This window comes from Theropithecus gelada, chromosome 19 (assembly GCF_003255815.1).
Source record: "Theropithecus gelada isolate Dixy chromosome 19, Tgel_1.0, whole genome shotgun sequence".
Lineage (NCBI taxonomy): Eukaryota > Metazoa > Chordata > Mammalia > Primates > Cercopithecidae > Theropithecus > Theropithecus gelada.
In genome coordinates, this window is record NC_037687.1 from 27,113,424 (window position 1) to 27,130,667 (window position 17,244).

Here is a 17,244-nt window from a genome sequence, read left to right on the forward strand (position 1 = left end):
TGCCAGGGAAAAAAGGACATTCTAGACATTTACGCAAAAACATCCTGAAAAAGGACTCAGTCCTGAGATAGAAAGGGGCCAAAAAATTTGTTAGACCAAAGCCCTGCCCTGGAAGGGTTCCTAGACTGGCAAGAGAATGGGGCGGGTGTGGTGGCAGACAGATTTGGACACAGGAAAAGACATCGTTTACTCCGTTCCTCCCACCCACCATCCCCTAAAGGCAAGTAATGGCAAGAGGCCTCCAGGTGCAGAGGATAATGAGGAGCAAAGGGGACACCTCATACTGCCACTGCGGCTATGGCTTCGGATCCAGGGGCCCAGCGAACAGAAGGAACACAGTCCTCAGGCCTCCCGTGTCCTGGGCACTGGCTGGGCACAGGGAATATACACAAGTTGTGCTGGGTCCTTGCCCGCAAAGGGCCCCCAGTCCAGAAAGTGAGGCAGAAAGGCCCGTGGAGCCTACAGTGACATGCGCTCCAATGAAGGCTGCAGCAGGCATGGGGGGTGCCAGATAAAGAGGCTGGAAAGAGGCTCTGGTGGACAATGAGGAGGTCTGGATGCGAGCCTACGGCACTCAAGAGAAGCTTCCTAGAGACCAGACTGGCTGCGTGGCAGTACACAAGGCCAAGACGGAAGGTGAGAGTGTCCTGGGCTGAGGGAACAGGCTTAGCAAAGACCAAGGTTAATCCCCAAAAGTGTTTTCTGGGCAAAGACTGTGTTGAGGGCGAAAGCAGGAACCAGGCCACACAGATGCCAGACTGAAGAGCTTGGTCTGAGGGCACTAGGAACAGTAGGAGGCTGTGTGCAGGGAGGGGCCGGGGCAGCTCTAGGTGCCATAAGACCCATCTGGGGCCATTCAGAGGCAGACTGGAGGGGGAGATGGGAAGCTGGAGTCAGAGAACAGGCAGAGATGGACGATGTTTGAGCCAGGACTGTGGCAGTTTTGTCCTAAAGATCATTAGACAACCCAACTTTGCTCCACTTAGAGTCAGGCCAGATGGACCTTAACTCTTACCTTTGGATCTCTCAGAGGAACTCAGAGTATCTTCAGACTCAGAACTGTCACCATCTGAGAAGAGGGACAATCGGGGAGAGGTGACGGTGCTGGACCATTTCACTTTCTTAGGGGAGGTTTCAAAACTGGAGTTCAGCCCTCTCTTTGAGCCTAAAGAAAGGCAGACAAAATGCAGACTGGAGTTACAAAGGCCCCTTTGCAGGCTCCACCGGACTGGGAGCCCTGAGGTTATATTCAGCTATGCTCTTCTCTTTGGCCCTCAACACCAATTCTTGCTTCTTCTATCACATAAATATCTAAGTAAACTGTTCCTCTTAGTTGTTCTCACCTTCTTAGGTCTTAGCCTCTCCTGTATCTTCTAGCACTTTGCCACTCTGTGTCCTTTCTACATAATTTCTTTATATGTACGTATATTTGAGATGGAGTCTCACTCTGTTGCCCAGGCTGGAGTGCAGTGGTATGATCTTGGCTCATTGTAACCTCTGCCTCCTGGGTTCAAGCAATTCTCCTGCCTCAGCGTCACAAGTAGCTGGGATTACAGGCATGCATCAACACATTCAGCTAATTTTTATAGTTTTAGTAGAGACAGGGTTTCACTATGTTGGCCAGACTGATCTTGAACTCCTGACCTCAAGTGATCCACCAGCCTCAGTCTTCCAAAGTGTTGGGATTACAGGCATGAGCCACCATGCCCAGCCTCTTCCATGTAATTTCTTAAAATTTATCTTCTGGTTAACTAATTCTCCCTTCAGCTATGTCTAGTCTGCTGTTTTAACCACCCACTGAGGTTCTGATTACAACAATTACATACACACACACACACACACATATACACACAATGATTGTGTATATATATACACATACGTATATACACATATATAGACACATACATACACATATATACACATATAATCATTAGAGTTTTTATTTGGTTCCTTATTTGCCTGTGCAACTTTAACCTATTCCTTTATTATACTTTCAGTTTGTTATTTTATTTATTTAAATGTATTAAGCATGTTTTGTAAACATTCTCATCTATTAATTCTAAGGTCTGTGGTCTTGGCAGGTCTGATTCTGTAGTTTGCTGTTTCTGCTGACTCTCAGGCTAGCTTATTTCCAGGTGTCTTTGTAAATCAACAGAGACGGGTGCTTATGTTCCTTGGACATTGACCTGTGGTAATTCCCTAAGGTTTGTCTTTAAAGGACGTTTTCCAAGAGAAGATTTGTTTATATCAGGCAGGGAGTGGTACCCACATCTCACCACTTTAAGTTAAATGTTCAGCTTGCATTTTGGGGGACCACACAGATCAGTGTGAATTCTGGCTCCAAACTGGTGAGAATGTAAATTCTTGATTAGGAATTCTCATAGAAGGCTGGGTGTGGTGGCTCTGCCTGTAATCCCAGCACTTTGGGAGGCTGGGGTGGGCGGATCGCCTGAGGTCAGGAGTTGAGGCCAGCCTGTCCAACATGGTGAAACCCTGTCTCTACTAAAAATATAAAAATTAGCTGGGTGTGGTGGCAGGTGCCTGTAAACTCAGCTACTTGAGAAGCTGAGGCAGGAGAATCACTTGAACATGGGAGGTGGAGGTTGCACTGAGCCAAGATTACACCACTGCACTCTAGCCTGGGTGACAGAGCAAGACTGTCTCAAAAAAAAAAAAAAAGGAATTATCAAAGAAGACATTCCTCCTTTTTTTACCCACCACCAAGGCTGACAAATGTCTCCACCAATTTTCTCAGTGGAACAATTACTTCTGCTGTAGTTCGCCCACTGAGGAGCCCCAGATTTAAGAGGAGCTTAAGAAACATGTCCTTTCTTTTTAGTTGACACTAACTCAGCCAGCATGGTTGGTCCCTGGGCTACTGGAATGGCCTCCTAACTGGTTTCCATGCCTCGAATCCATTTTCCACACAGAGAAGCCACAGAAGTCTTTCCAAAACGCAAAGCCTATCGTGTTGCCTACTTGGCAGAAGCTCTTCCGCAGCTCTCCACGTCACCAACGGTTAAAACCAAACTCCTTCCCGTGGCCTTGCCTGTCTTCCCCCAGGCGGAAATGTTTCTTACTCCTCCAGTGTGCCTGGCTCCCTTCACCTCACATCTGCTCCCCATATCACGTCCCAGTGCCTGGAACACACGTGCCAACTCCCACCTTGCTCATTCTTTTTTTTTTTTTTTGAGACGGAGTTTTGCTCTTGTTGCCCAGGCTGGAGTGCAATGGCACAATCTCGGCTCACCACAACCTCTCCCTCCCGGGTTCAAGTGATTCTCCTGCCTCAGCCTCCCGAGTGAGTAGCTGGGATTACAGGCACGCGCTACCTCGCCCGGCTAATTTTTTATTTTTAGTAAAGACAGGGTTTCTCCATGTTGGTGAGGCTGGTCTCAAACTCCCGACCTCAGGTGATCAGGCTGCCTCAGCCTCACAAAGTGCTGGGATTACAGTTGTGAGCCACGGTGCCCGGCCCATTCTTTTTCATCCCTAGCTCAGTTCAAACTTTACCCACTTAGGGAGGTTTTCCCTGATCCCCTGAAAAACATGTTCCCTTATATGTGTTCCAGGGTCCATTCAGTTCCCCTCTGTTATCATGCAACCTACTGATAATCATGTACTCAATGTCTGTCACCTTACTGAGCTGTAAAAACTATGAGAGAACAGAAACCATGGCTGTCTCGTTTCTTACCATAATCCTCAGGACAAATATAGCACCTCAGCACATGGCCGGTCACTCACACATATTTGCCATCTGAGGACTGAGGGAGTGAATAACGAACTGGGCTCTAGGTCAGCATTAGGAAAGGCGGAGGTTGGGTTAAGAACTGACTCTGGGCCGGGCGCGGTGGCTCAAGCCTGTAATCCCAGCACTTTGGGAGGCCGAGACAGGTGGATCACGAGGTCAGGAGATCAAGACCATCCTGGCAAACACGGTGAAACCCCGTCTCTACTAAAAAATACAAAAAAAACTAGCCGGGCGAGATGGCGGGCGCCTGTAGTCCCAGCTACTCGGGAGGCTGAGGCAGGAGAATGGCGTGAACCCGGGAGGCGGAGCTTGCAGTGAGCTGAGATCTGGCCACTGCACTCCAGCCTGGGCGGCAGAGCGAGACTCCGTCTCAAAAAAAAAAAAAAAAAAAAAAAAAAAGAACTGACTCTGGCCGGGCACGGTGGCTCATGCTTGTAATCCCAACACTTTGGGAGGCCAGATGGGTAGATCACCTGAGGTCAGGAGTTCAAGACCAGCCTGGTCAACATGGTGAAACCCGGTTTCTCCTAAAAATACAAAAAATTAGCCAGGTGTAGTGTTGCACGGCTATAATACCAGCTACTAGAGAGGCTGAGGCAGGAGAATCGCTTGAACTTGGGAGGTGGAGGTTGCAGTGAGCCAAGATTGTGCCGCTGTACTCCAGCCTGGGCGACAGAGCTAGACTCTGTCTTAAAAAAACAAAAGCCAGGCACAGTGGCTCACGCCTGTAATGCCAGCACTTTGGGAGGCCAAGGTGGGTGGATCACGAGGTCAGGAGATGGATACCATCCTGACTAACACAGTAAAACCCCGTCTCTACTAAAAATACAAAAAATTAGCCGGGTGTGGTGGCGGGTGCCTGTAGTCCCAGCTACTCAGGAGGCTGAAGCAGGAGAACAGCGAGAACCCGGGAGGTGGAGCTTGCAGTGAGCCAAGATCGCGCCACTGCACTCCAGCCTGTGCGACAGAGCAAGACTCCATCTCAAACAAAACGAAACAAAACACAACAAAAAAAACACTCTGACTCTCAAGTTGGGCCAAGGCCAACGCTGTTCACATTTGCCTGGAACTGTGGAGATGAAGAAGTCAACTTGAGACCTCAAGGCAGTAAGCATGGGAACAAAAGTTATATGCTAAGGATGGCTCAGTGGAAAGACAGAGGAGCCTGGGTCCCTTAGGGCATCATAGGGACACTATCCCAACACGCACTGTCTCCTTTTTCCAGTAAGAAAAATACTGCTCTACATACTTGCCAGTGAAAGAAAATAAAAATAAACCCAATCATTTGTTTAAACCCTTGTCATAGCATTTTCTGTTATTTGCAGCTAAATACACTCCCAAATGATAAAACGAATGTCACTCAACTCCCCGCCATGTATGCTGACTGCCTTCTGCACAACTGTCCGATAGGTAAACCCTCTTTGATTTACCAACATTGTATCTGGGCTTGGGCCTTCCAGTGAGCAAGACCGACTATTGATATTTAATTCATTCAACCAGTCAGTAAGATTTCTCAGCACCTGATACCGTGCCAGGCACAGACCCAGGTGCTGTGCTAACAGCAGGTTACAAAACCACAATCAACACAGGTTACAGAAACACAAAAAGTTTCTGTCCTCATGGAGCTTACAGAAGAAGCAATATAAGTAAAATAGTGTATTTAATAGGGTTGAGACAAGTACCAAAAACAAATACACGGCAAGGAAGGGGGACAGGATCATTGCATAGAAGGGAGATGCAACTTTAATTAGTAGTGGCAGGGAAAGTGTCTCTGAGAAAGTGACAACTGAATAAATACCTGAAGGCATGGATGGGCGCAGTGGCTCATGCAATCCAACACTTTGGGAGGCCGAGGCTGGTGGATCACTTCAGGCCAGGAGTTCAAGACCAGCCTGGCCAACGTGGTGAAACCCCATCTCTACTGAAAATACAAAAATCAGCCGGGCATGGTGGTACATACCTGTGATCCCAGCTACTCGGGAGGCTGAGGCACAAGAATCACTTGAACCCGGGAGGCGGAGGTTGCAGTGAGCTGAGATTGTGCCACTGCACCTCAGCCTGGGCGACAAAGCCAGACTCAGTCTCAAAAACAAAAACAAAAACAACAAAAAACAAAACCTGAAGGCAGTGAAAGAGTGGGGCATGCAGGCCCATAAGGGAAGAGGCATCCAGGAGGGAGCGGCAAGCGCACAGGCTGAGGACCAAGCATGCTGAGGCGTGGAGGGGCAGCCGGGAGGCCGGTGCAGCTGGAACAGCACGGGCAACAGCAGGAGGGTTGGGAGGTGGAGTCTGAGGGGAAATGGGGACCTGGTCCTGTCGCCTCACGTGGGAAAGTACGAGCAGAGGAATGACGGGCTCTGACTCTGTATTCACAGGACCCTCTGGCGGCTGCGTGAAGAGGACTACAGGGACAAGACAGGGGAGCCGAGGGCAAAAAGGCTTCTGCACAAGAGAGGTGAGGGCAAGGGATGTGGGAGGTGTGGGGAAGGAAGTGGGCTGATACTGCACTGATTGTAGAGGGAGCCAACAAGATTTGCTGAAGGGGTGGGCGGGTCAAGGGGTTGGAGACAAAGAGAACTCATGCATGACCCCCAGGGTCCGGCCTGAGAAACTGGATGGAGGGCTATTCTCGGCAATGGGGAAGTCTATGGCAGGGCAGGCGGCAGGAACACCAGGAGCTCAGGTGAAGGCAAGTTCAGACTGAGATGTGATCAGGACATCCAACACAGGTTAAGCATCCCAAATCCAGAAATCTGAAATGCAAAATGCTCCAAAATCTGAAACTTTGAGTGCCAACAGGATGCTCAAAGGAAATTTCACTGGGCTACTGTGGAGTTCAGATTTTTTTTTTTTTTTTTTTAATCGAGTCTCACTCTGTTGCCCAGGCTGCAGTGCAGTGGCACAATCTCAGCTCACTGCGACCTCCGCCTCCTGGGTTCAAGCGATTCTCCTGCCTCAGACTCCCAAGTAGGTGGGATTACAGGTGTGCGCCACTATGCCAGCTAATTTTTGTATTTTTAGTAGAGATGGGATTTCAGGATGTTGGCCAGGCTGGTCTCGAACTCCTGACCTCAAGTGCTCTGCCTGCCTCAGCCTCCCAAAGTGCTAGGATTATAGGCATGAGCCACTGTGCCCAGCCAGATTTCAGATTTTTGAATCAGGATGCTCAACCAGTAAGTATAATGCAAATATTCCAAAATCTGAAAAAATCCAAAATGAGAACACTTCCGGTCCCCAACATTTCGGATAAGGGATACTCAACCTGCAGGTGCCAAGCAGGCAGGCTGCACATATATCTCCTCCAAGCAGGGGAGTCCAGGCTGGCTGGAGATAGAAATGAAGGAATTGTTAACATGGAAACAGTGTCCAAAGCCATGAGGCCAATAAGAGGCCAAGGGACTGAGAGTAGGCAGAGGGGTCCAGTCCTGAGGCCTGGGCTTCTCCAGTATCAGGACAGGGTCAGACAGGCTGCAAAGGCATCCTCCCTCCCCACCTCCCCAGACACACACGTGCATGCACCTCATCCCCACTGCAGAAATGGGCTCAAAGCTCTGGTTCTTACCTCGGAAGGATGACACATGCGAACTGACAGAGGTTTCGGACCCCACATGCTCCTCCTCTGTGGGCAGAGAATTTCCACAGTAGGGGCAGAACTTGAATGCCGCTTGGATACTTTTGCCACAGTCTGGACAGAAGGAGATCATGCTACAAAACAGAATGAACAAACACAAAGTCAAACGGGCCGGCTGAAGGTCAGTGGAAGTATTGTTGGAGAACTGCTCTTAATCACAGGGTGAGTGTGCAGGAGGCATAGCCAGGGTCTTCAACTATGTTTGTGATGTTCACTTTTTTTTTTTTTTTTTTGAGACGGAGTCTCGCTCTGTCACACAGGCTGGAGTGCAGTGGCCGGATCTCAGCTCACTGCAAGCTCCGCCTCCCAGGTTTACGCCATTCTGCTGCCTCAGCCTCCCGAGTAGCTGGGACTACAGGCGCCCGCCACCTCACCCGGCTAGTTTTTTTTTGTATTTTTTAGTAGAGACGGGGTTTCACCAAGTTAGCCAGGACGGTCTCGATCTCCTGACCTCGTGATCCGCCCGTCTCAGCCTCCCAAAGCGCTGGGATTACAGGTGTGAACCATCACGCCCGGCCACAACTGACTAATTTTTAAATTTTTTTTTTTTTTTAGAGACGGTGTCTTACTATGTTGCCCAGGCTGGTCTGGAACTCCTGGCCTCCAGCAACCTTCCTGCCTCAGCCTCCCAAAGTGCTGGGATTACAAGCATGAGCTACCATCCTGGTTGCAAGAGACCATTCTGATCAAACCCTTTTCCTTCATTCACTGTAAAGGCTGGCTTCGTTGCAAATGCAAACAGTGGGGTCCTTAAAATCACAGGTTTGGCCCCAGGCTGCCAGATTTCAATCCCAGATCCGCTACATGCTGGGCAAGCTACTTAACCTCTCTGTGCCACAGTCCACCCCATTGTAAAATAGGGCTTCTCCCAGCACCTATCTCATAGAATGGTTGATGAGGTCTAAATGAATATGAGGTGCTGAGAACAGGGCCTGGCCCACAGAAAGCCTTTTATGTGAGTGCTTGCTGTGACCATATCATGCCTTGTACCCAAGCTACTGTATTCCAGTCATTAATATTTCTCTTCTTCCCCTTCTTCTTCGATAGGAAGTTCTGAGCTTCTCAGGCCTGTCTATTTCCTCTAGGTACTAACTTCTGAAATCCTAGAGCTTGTCCTTAAAAACCATAAGCCATTCCATCAGCTGGTGAAATAAATCTCAGTCACACGGGGAGAGAACAGGTCCTGGATTCCTCTTCCTCAGGCTGCAGAAGAGCAGAAACACTGTGTGGCATAAACCTGCCCTTCTGTGTTTTCAAACAAAGGAGTCGCATAAGACATCTGGACTGCAAAGGCTGTCGGTCAAGTATCTTTTACCCTCTAGAAAGCCAGTCATTCTGACTGGTTGTCCAACTTAGTGATTTGTCGTCCTGCTAATAATATGTAAAAGAACATCTCTGTCTTCTCAAAGGCATAAATACCAGTGAGCATTTTTGTTAAGGTAGAGGTCTCACTGCCTCTTCCCTCTCCCCCAGGCACACCTGGGTGCCCGACACTGGCGTCACAAGACCAAATTGCCTAGATGTAACCAATAAATATATACACCTACTATGTACCCCGGTAAATTAAAAATTAAAAAAACAATTTTTTTTTTTTTTGAGATGGAGTCTCTCTCTGCCACCCAGGCTGGAGAGCAGTCGTGCGATCTCGGCTCACTGCAAGCTCTGCCTCTTGGGTTCAAGCGATTCTCCTGCCTCAGTCTCCCGAATAGCTGGGATTACAGGCGTGAGCCACCATGCCTGGCTAATCAAAAATATATATATATTTTGGCCGGGTGCGGTGGCTCACGCCTGTAATCTCAGCACTTTGGGAGGCTGAGGTGGGCGGATCACAAGGTCAGGAGCTCGAGATCATCCTGGCTAACACGGTGAAACCCCGTCTCTACTAAAAAATACAAAAAATTAACCGGGTGTGGTGGCAGGTGTCTGTAGCCCCAGCTACTCGGGAGGCTGAGGCAGGAGAATGGCGTGAACCCGGGAAGCAGAGCTTGCAGTGAGCCGAGATCATGCCACTGCACTCCAGCTTGGGCGACAGAGCGAGACTCTGTCTCAAAAAAAAAAAAAAATATATATATATATACACACACACACACACACATACACACACACACACACACACATATATATACAGTAAAAAAAAGAAAAAATAGCCAGTCATGGTGGCACATACCTGTAGTCCCAGATACTTGGGAGGCTGAGGTGAGAGGATGGCTTGAGCCCAAGAGCTCAAGGCTGCAGTAAGCCATGATTGTGCCATTGCACTCCAGCCTGAGTGACAGGCTGTGTCAATATTTGGAGTGCAAATATATATTACATATATATTTATATACACATATTAAATAACATATTTTTTTTTTTTTTTTTTTTTGAGACGGAGTCTCGCTCTGTCGCCCAGGCTGGAGTGCAGTGGCCGGATCTCAGCTCACTGCAAGCTCCACCTCCTGGGTTTACGCAATTCTCCTGCCTCAGCCTCCCGAGTAGCTGGGACTACAGGCGCCCGCCACCTCGCCCGGCTAAGTTTTTTTTTTGTATTTTTTAGTAGAGACGGGGTTTCTTTTTTTTTTTTTTTTGAGACAAAGTCTTGCTCTGTCGCCCGGGCTGGAGTGCAGTGGCCGGATCTCAGCTCACTGCAAGCTCCACCCCCCGGGTTTACGCCATTCTCCTGCCTCAGCCTCCCGAGTAGCTGGGACTACAGGCGCCTGCCACCTCGCCCGGCTAGTTTTTTGTATTTTTTAGTAGAGACGGGGTTTCACCGTGTTCGCCAGGATGGTCTCGATCTCCTGACCTCGTGATCCGCCCGTCTCGGCCTCCCAAAGTGCTGGGATTACAGGCTTGAGCCACCGCGCCTGGCCAGAGACGGGGTTTCACCGCGTCAGCCAGGATGGTCTCGATCTCCTGACCTCGTGATCCGCCCGTCTCGGCCTCCCAAAGTGCTGGGATTACAGACTTGAGCCACCGTGCCCGGCCTAAATAACATATTATATATATACACATTATTAAACTGCATAGAGGCTGGTGCCTGGAAAGTTGTATTAGCGAGAAGTCATGTGTGATTGTGTGAAACCACTAAGATTTAGAAGTCGCTTGTTACTGAAGCCTCACCAGTCAGACTCTGCTATACTTCTTTTCTATTTTCTAGCAACAGGGTCTCACCCTGTCACTCAGGCTGGAGTGCAATGGCATGATCATGGCTCACTGCAGCCTTGAGTTCTTGGGCTCAAGCCATCCTCTCACCTCAGCCTCCCAAGTTATCTGGGACTACAGGCAGGTGCCACCATGACTGGCTTTTTTTTTTTTTTTTGAGACGGAGTCTCGCTCTGTCGCCCAGGCTGGAGTGCAGTGGCACGATCTCAGCTCCCTGCAAGCTCTGCCTCCCGGGTTTACGCCATTCTTCTGCCTCAGCCTCCCAAGTAGCTGGGACTACAGGTGCCCGCCACCTCGCCCAGCTAGTTTTTTTTTGTATTTTTTAGTAGAGACGGGGTTTCACTGTGTTAGCCAGGATGGTCTCGATCCCCTGACCTCTTGATCCGCCTGTCTCGGCCTCCCAAAGTGCTGGGATTACAGGGTTGAGCCACTGCGCACGGCCTCTTTTTTTTTTTTTTTTTTTTTTTACTTTTTGTAGAGATGGTGTCTTGCTATGTTGCCCTGGTCTCGAACTCCTGAGCTCAATCTTTCTGCCTTGGCTTCCCAAAGTGCTGGGATTACAGGTGTGGGCCACTATGCCTAGATTTTTTTATGTGAACAAAGGGTTTGTTTAGAAATCTGTGATGGTTTGTTTTATTTATTTATTTATTTTGAGACAGAGTTTCACTCTGTCACCCAGGCTGCAGTGCAGTGGTGCGATCTTGGCTCACTGCAACCTCCGTCTCCCAGGTTCAAGTGATTTTCCTGTCAGTGTCCTGTGTGGCTGGGACTACAGGTGTGCCCTACCACACCCAGCTAATTTTTTTTTCTTTTTTGAGATGGAGTTCTGCTGTTGTCGCCCAGGCTGGAGTGCAGTGGTGTGGTCTCGGCTCACTGCAACCTCTGCCTCCTAGGTTCAAGCGATTCTCCTGCCTCAGCATCCTGAGTAGCTGGGACTACAGGTACGCGCCACCACACTTAGCTAATTTTTATATACAAGTATGCGCCACCACACCCAGCTAATTTTTATATTTTTAGTACAGATGGGGTTTCACCATGTTGGCCGGGATGGTCTGGAACTCCTGACCTCAAGTGATCCACCTGCCTCAGCCTCCCAAAGTGCTGGAATTACAGGTGTGAGCCTCCACACCTGGCAGAAATCTGTGATGGTTTTAAATGGCTTCATGTTACATAGAATTTCCCCAGATGCTGGCTGCCCTCTGGGAAAGATGCCTCCAGGACGCAGCAAGTGCCTAAGCACGCGAGCCCTGCCATACCCACCACAATGTTCTTTCTGGGAGTAAAGCTGGCCAGCAGCAACCCAGAGGAGAAGGAGCCAGCTGCTGGTGGGAAAAAGGAAAAAGGCCTTGAGAGGCTATGCCCAAGGGATAATACCTTTATGAGGTCACGGTCTGGCCCTTGGATTTACTGGGCTGGAAACTCCATTTTGACAGCGACCTGTAAGTGAACAAAAGTGGAGTGGCTGACTCATGCTTTCACACAGAAAGGAAAGATAATAGCTAATGTTTATTGAGCACTGGTCATGTCACCAGCATGTGCCAAATCCATTCGTTCGTTTATTCACTCATTCATTCACTCGATAATTATTCACCGAGTTTCCTGTTTATGCCGGTCACTGGGGAAACAGCAGCAAAGGAAACAACCCAGCCCCTGCCTTCAGGATGCTCAAGTTCTGGTGGGGAAGAGAAGCTAACAAACAAATGAGCAAGGAACCGCTGAACAGGTCAGATGGAGAAAGTGCTGTGGAGGACAATAAAGTACCACAGAAGAAAACAGGATGCCACAGAGTTTGATGGGTCACTATTCACACAGGGCGGCCAAGGAGGGACTCACCCAGAGGGAGGCATCTGAGCTGAGACCCAGAGGAAACCAGGGAGCGAGTTGTCAATATCTGGGAAGGAGTCCTCCAGGCAGAGAGCTTTCTATGCATTATCCTATTTAGTCTATACAACAGCCCAGGACGCCGGCTCCAGAATTATCACCACCTCATAGGAGAGTATGGCACTCGTATTTTCCAAAGCAGGTCACAGCAGTATTTCTGGTCCTGTGTGCTCTTTGGAACCTTGTAACCTCTCTTTCCAGGAGTCAGGGTCTCTGTTCCTCCCCGTTTGGAGCTGGGCAGAGCTGTGACTGCTCCTACCAACAGAGGACTGGCAGCAGTAAGGCCATGAGACTTCCAAGTCTGGGTCATAAAAAACAACTCGCACCTGGCTGGCTCACTCAGGCTGCTCACCCATGGAAGCCAGTTTCCATGGCATGAGGCAGCCTAAAGTAGCCCAGGCAGAGAAACCACATGGAGAGGCTCAGGTGGAGAGGAACTGAGGCCCCCGGCCAACAGCCACCATCAGCTGCTGGGTGAGTGGGCAAGTCCTCAGACCACTTAAATCCCAGCCTTCAAATCTTCCTGCTAAGGCACAGGCATTGGGGAGCAGAAACAGGCCACTCTGCTGTGCTCACTCTGAATTCCTGGCCCACAGGATCCATGGGCACAAGAAATGGAGATTCTACACCAGTGAATTGTGGGATAATTTTTTCCTAGACACAGTAACCAGAACAGAGAGTCCCTGCTGCACAGAGGTTAAGTCACTGAAGACGGTTCTCATTTCATGACAGTTCAGTATGTGCAGATCACTGTGCTAAGTTCTCAGGAGGTATTATCTGTAGAACCTTCCCAATCACCCTTTCCAAGGTAAGAATGATTTCCCCTTTGGGGAGATGAGAAGCAGAGGCTCAGGGAGAAAATGACTTGCCCAGGGCCACACAGCTCTTAAGTGGCAAGCCAGACACATGATTTTGTTTAATCTTCCCCTCCACTCTATGAGGTAGGGATGATCATCCCATCTTTGAAACCTGCAAAATGATGCTCAAAGGGTGACAATTCTCCTTCCCCCAGACCTGACTCCACTCACCTAGAAAACAGTGGGGACGCAGCTGGAATCCAGAATCTAAAAGCCCATGTTCTTAACCTGGTGCCAGTTCACACAACGAAAATGCAAAACCGGACTGGGATCTTGGGGCAGCAGGTCAGAACATTCTTGCAGATTTAAATCTGGAAGCTGATGTTGGGTGTGGAATCAGGGTAAGAGAGTCTTTTAACCATGTGCCATCCCCGGTTCTGACACCGTCACCAGCCTGGTCTAGGCCACCATCTCTCCCTTGTGCTACTGCAGCAGCTTCCTAACTAGACTTCCGGCTTCTACGCTTGTCCCTACATCGATTTTCAACCCAGTAGCTAGAGGGGTCCATTTAAAATCTAAGTCAGACCCTGCCCCTGTCAGACCCTGGCCCATATGGTGGGTCGGACACGGTGGCTTACGCCTGTAATCCCAGCACTTTGGGAGGCCGAGGTGGGCGGATCACGTGAGGTCAGGAGTTCCAGACCAGCCTGGACACCATGGTGAAACCCCGTCTCTACTAAACACACACACACACACACACACACATCAGCCGGGTGTGGTGACAGGCGCCTGTAATCCCAGTTACTTGGGAGGCTGAGGCATGAGAGTCACTTGAACCAGGGAGGTAGAGGTTGCAGTGAGCCAAGGTCGCACTGCTGCACTCCAGCCTGGGCGACAAAGCGAGACTCAGTCTCATAAACAAACAAATACATTAAAAAAAATGTAAGTCAGTCCCTGTCCCTCCTCTACTCAAAACCATATGGTGGATTTCATTTTAAACAGAATCAACACCAAAATTCCTACCATGGCCCAGGAGCCCCTGTATGATCTGCCACTTCCCTGTTCCCTCTCTGACCTCTCCCACCATCTCGCCTTGCTCATGCTGAGTCAGCCACACTGGCTTCGGTGCTTTTCCCCAATTGTGACAAGAACGTTTCTTCCCCAAGACCTTTGCACCTGCTCTCCCATCTGCCTGGAACACTGTTCCCCCAAGAGTGCACACACGTCACTTCCTCATCACCTTCTTTAGCTCTCTGTTCAAATGTCACCTTCTCAGAGATCTTCTTGGACACGATTTTACTGTGTTTTTTCTTTTCTTTTTTTTGAGACGGAGTTTCGCTCTTTTGGCCCAGGCTGGAGTGCAATGGTGCGATCCTGGCTTACTGCAACCTCTGCCTCCTGGGTTCAAGTGATTCTCCTGCCTCAGCCTCCCATGTAGCTGGGATTACAGGTGCGTGCCACCACGCCTGGCTAATTTTGTATTTTTAGTAGAGATGGGGTTTCACCATGTTGGCCAGGCTGGCCTTGAACTCCTGACTTCAGGTGATCCCCCCGCCTCGGCCTCCCAAAGTCCTGGGATTACAGGCTCAAGCGACCGTGCCTGGCCCTGGACACCATTTTACTAATAGCGTGTTTTATCCTCCTTACCTTGCTCTATTTTTCTTCACAGTGCTTGTCACCACCTGACATACTCTGAGTTATTAGAATGTAAGCTTCATAATGGCAGGGACTTTTCCCTGTCTGGTTTGCCACAGTATGCCCAGAGCCTCACACAGGCCTGGCACAGAGCAAATGCTGGGTCTACGTTTGCTGAGTGAATAAATCATTGTCTCCTTTGCAGAAGAAAATGTGCCAAGAAGGCAGGGGGGTCCCCAGCTGTGTCACACACATTCATCTTTCAGGCAAGTCTAGACATCTAGCCAGAGACTCAAAGCTCAGGGCCAGAATTATCTAGCTGGATGGTCCTTAAAAAAGACCTGCCACTTAGAAACAGATCTGTATAGGGGTTAAGAGGATAAACTTGGGACATAATCTGCCTGGGTTTGGATCTTGCTTCTGCCATGTATTACATGATGGTGGGCAAAAAATATATATTATTTTTTCCCTTTGGGACAGAGTTTTGCTATGTCACTGAGGTTGGAGTGCAGTGGCACGATCTCAGCTCACTTGCAACCTCCGCTTCCTGGATTCAAGCGATTCTCCCCGCCTCAACCTCCTGAGTAGCTGGGATTACAGGTGCATGCCACCATGTCCGGCTAATTTTTTTATTTTTAGTAGAGACGGGGTTTCACCATGTTGGCCAGGCTGGTCTCGAACTCTTGACCCCAGGTGATCCGCCCGCCTCGGTCTCCTAAAGTGCTGCGATTACAGGCGGAAGCCACCATGCCCAGTCAAATTTTTTGGATTTTAGAACCTATTACATATTACATATTACAACACCGGCGAGATCCAGGAGCAACTCTCCATAAGCAAGTATATGATTTGCACAACAAAATCTTTAAAAATTCTAAATAGTCACACATCAGTTCAGAGTGGGTATTGCCAGCAAACAAGTTCAAAGCCAGGTGAGGTTGGGCTACCAGGTAAGTTGCAAAACAGAGAAAAAGATCTTTCAGTTTTTACAACGTTTTGGATTTTAAAGTCATAGATAAAGGATTGCAGACCTGTAAATACTCTTTAACATTTCTTTTTTAGTGTCTGGCATCCCCAACCACCCTGAAAATGTGAATTAGCTGGGCAGGATTTTTGTTTTAGACACTGCTATAATAACGTGGGCTTGAGCAGTGCCTATTAGACTAGCACCGTTCAAGCCCCGGTTATAGTAGGGTAATATCGGTTGCACGGAGCCTTCCATATAGTAAACACTCAGTAAAAGTGGATGTGCTGAAGTCACCTATGCAATGGCCAGGTCAGGACTTGAAAGCCCAAGACTCCAACCCTCAGGCCAGTCTTTATCTTAATTTATTTGACTTACTCAACAAATGTTTAGTGAACAGCTGCTATGTGTCAACTACTGTATAGTGTTCCTCCTAGAAACTTCAGGAGATAACAGCAAAAAGGCTAAAGGTCAGACCCCACCCCAACGCAGGTGGGCGGTTGCCTAGGCGACAGAGACTCCCTTCGGCCCCATCCTCCATAGAAACCATGGGATGACTTAGATGCCAAGTTTGACAGCGGAGGAGCCAAAGGTGGCTTCGGAAGCTCAAGAGAAAGCCAGTGAACCCCGCGACCCGGAGCCGCTCTCATTCCGAACCCCGACCGCAGGGGCCCCCACCTCCCACAAAGGGTCGTGCTGACGTCACGGACACCCCAGCCGAGCTGCGGCTAGGGGGTCGGGGGACGTACGGCCATTCCGCCTCGCTTCCCCTCACCTCTTTACTTAGCGACGGGGTTGGGATTCTAGGCTTCTGCAGCCTGACCCTTCGGATCCTCCGCAGTTACCGGGACTCACCTTCTCGGTTGCCCCGCGAAAACTTCCGCTGGGCGGAGAGCGCTGCGCGCGCATCCTGAGCCTGTGGCGTCCGCGCAGGCGCCGCGGACTTCCCGAAGGCCCCTGGGCTTCCCCTACCTGCGAACTCCGTTTCCCAGAGGCCTCCGCGGCAGGCCCGCCCTCTGATTCCAGACGGAATGGGGATTATTCCGTCATTACTCATCCCCCTCCCCACCGTTCTAGCCTCTTTGGAAGGCCTTCTGGTTCTACTGCGCATGTGTCAGTGTGAAACCAATCGGAATACACCGTAAGGCATCTCTCCACCAGTCAGAGGTCACATTACCACTTCTCCCGCCTCAACTCCACCCCTTACTTCCGCGCGTTTTCTCAGAAATCCCGTCTCAATACGTTTCCATGGCAACCTACCGCTTGCTCTTCGTAAGAGGGGAAGACTCCCAGTCTTCTAATAAAGGCAAGAAGCTAATTAGATGATTATTTAACAAGGTAAAAATCTGGACTACAAACCCTGATGCCGCCTGGTCCTGATTCTGTTTCTACTCTACTCCCAGAGTGCTAAGTAAGGCTGAAGAAGCGGGAGGAGATGGGAAGGCGA

The 17,244-nt window shown here is 49.5% G+C and overlaps 1 protein-coding gene across 1 annotated transcript in view; it reads right to left on the minus strand.

The window, feature by feature from the left end:
* Nucleotides 1-16,881, minus strand: part of VRK3 (vaccinia related kinase 3) — a 50,602-nt gene extending 33,721 nt beyond the window's left edge. Inside the window, exons 1-4 of the mRNA XM_025367238.1 lie at nucleotides 16,653-16,881; nucleotides 11,898-11,960; nucleotides 7,314-7,456; nucleotides 1,016-1,165 (exon numbers count right to left, since the gene is read on the minus strand). Coding sequence (XP_025223023.1) covers nucleotides 1,016-1,165; nucleotides 7,314-7,455 — 292 coding nt within the window. The 5' untranslated portion in view covers nucleotide 7,456; nucleotides 11,898-11,960; nucleotides 16,653-16,881. The remainder of the gene's footprint in view (nucleotides 1-1,015; nucleotides 1,166-7,313; nucleotides 7,457-11,897; nucleotides 11,961-16,652) is intronic.
* Between the last annotated feature and the right edge of the window lie 363 nt (nucleotides 16,882-17,244).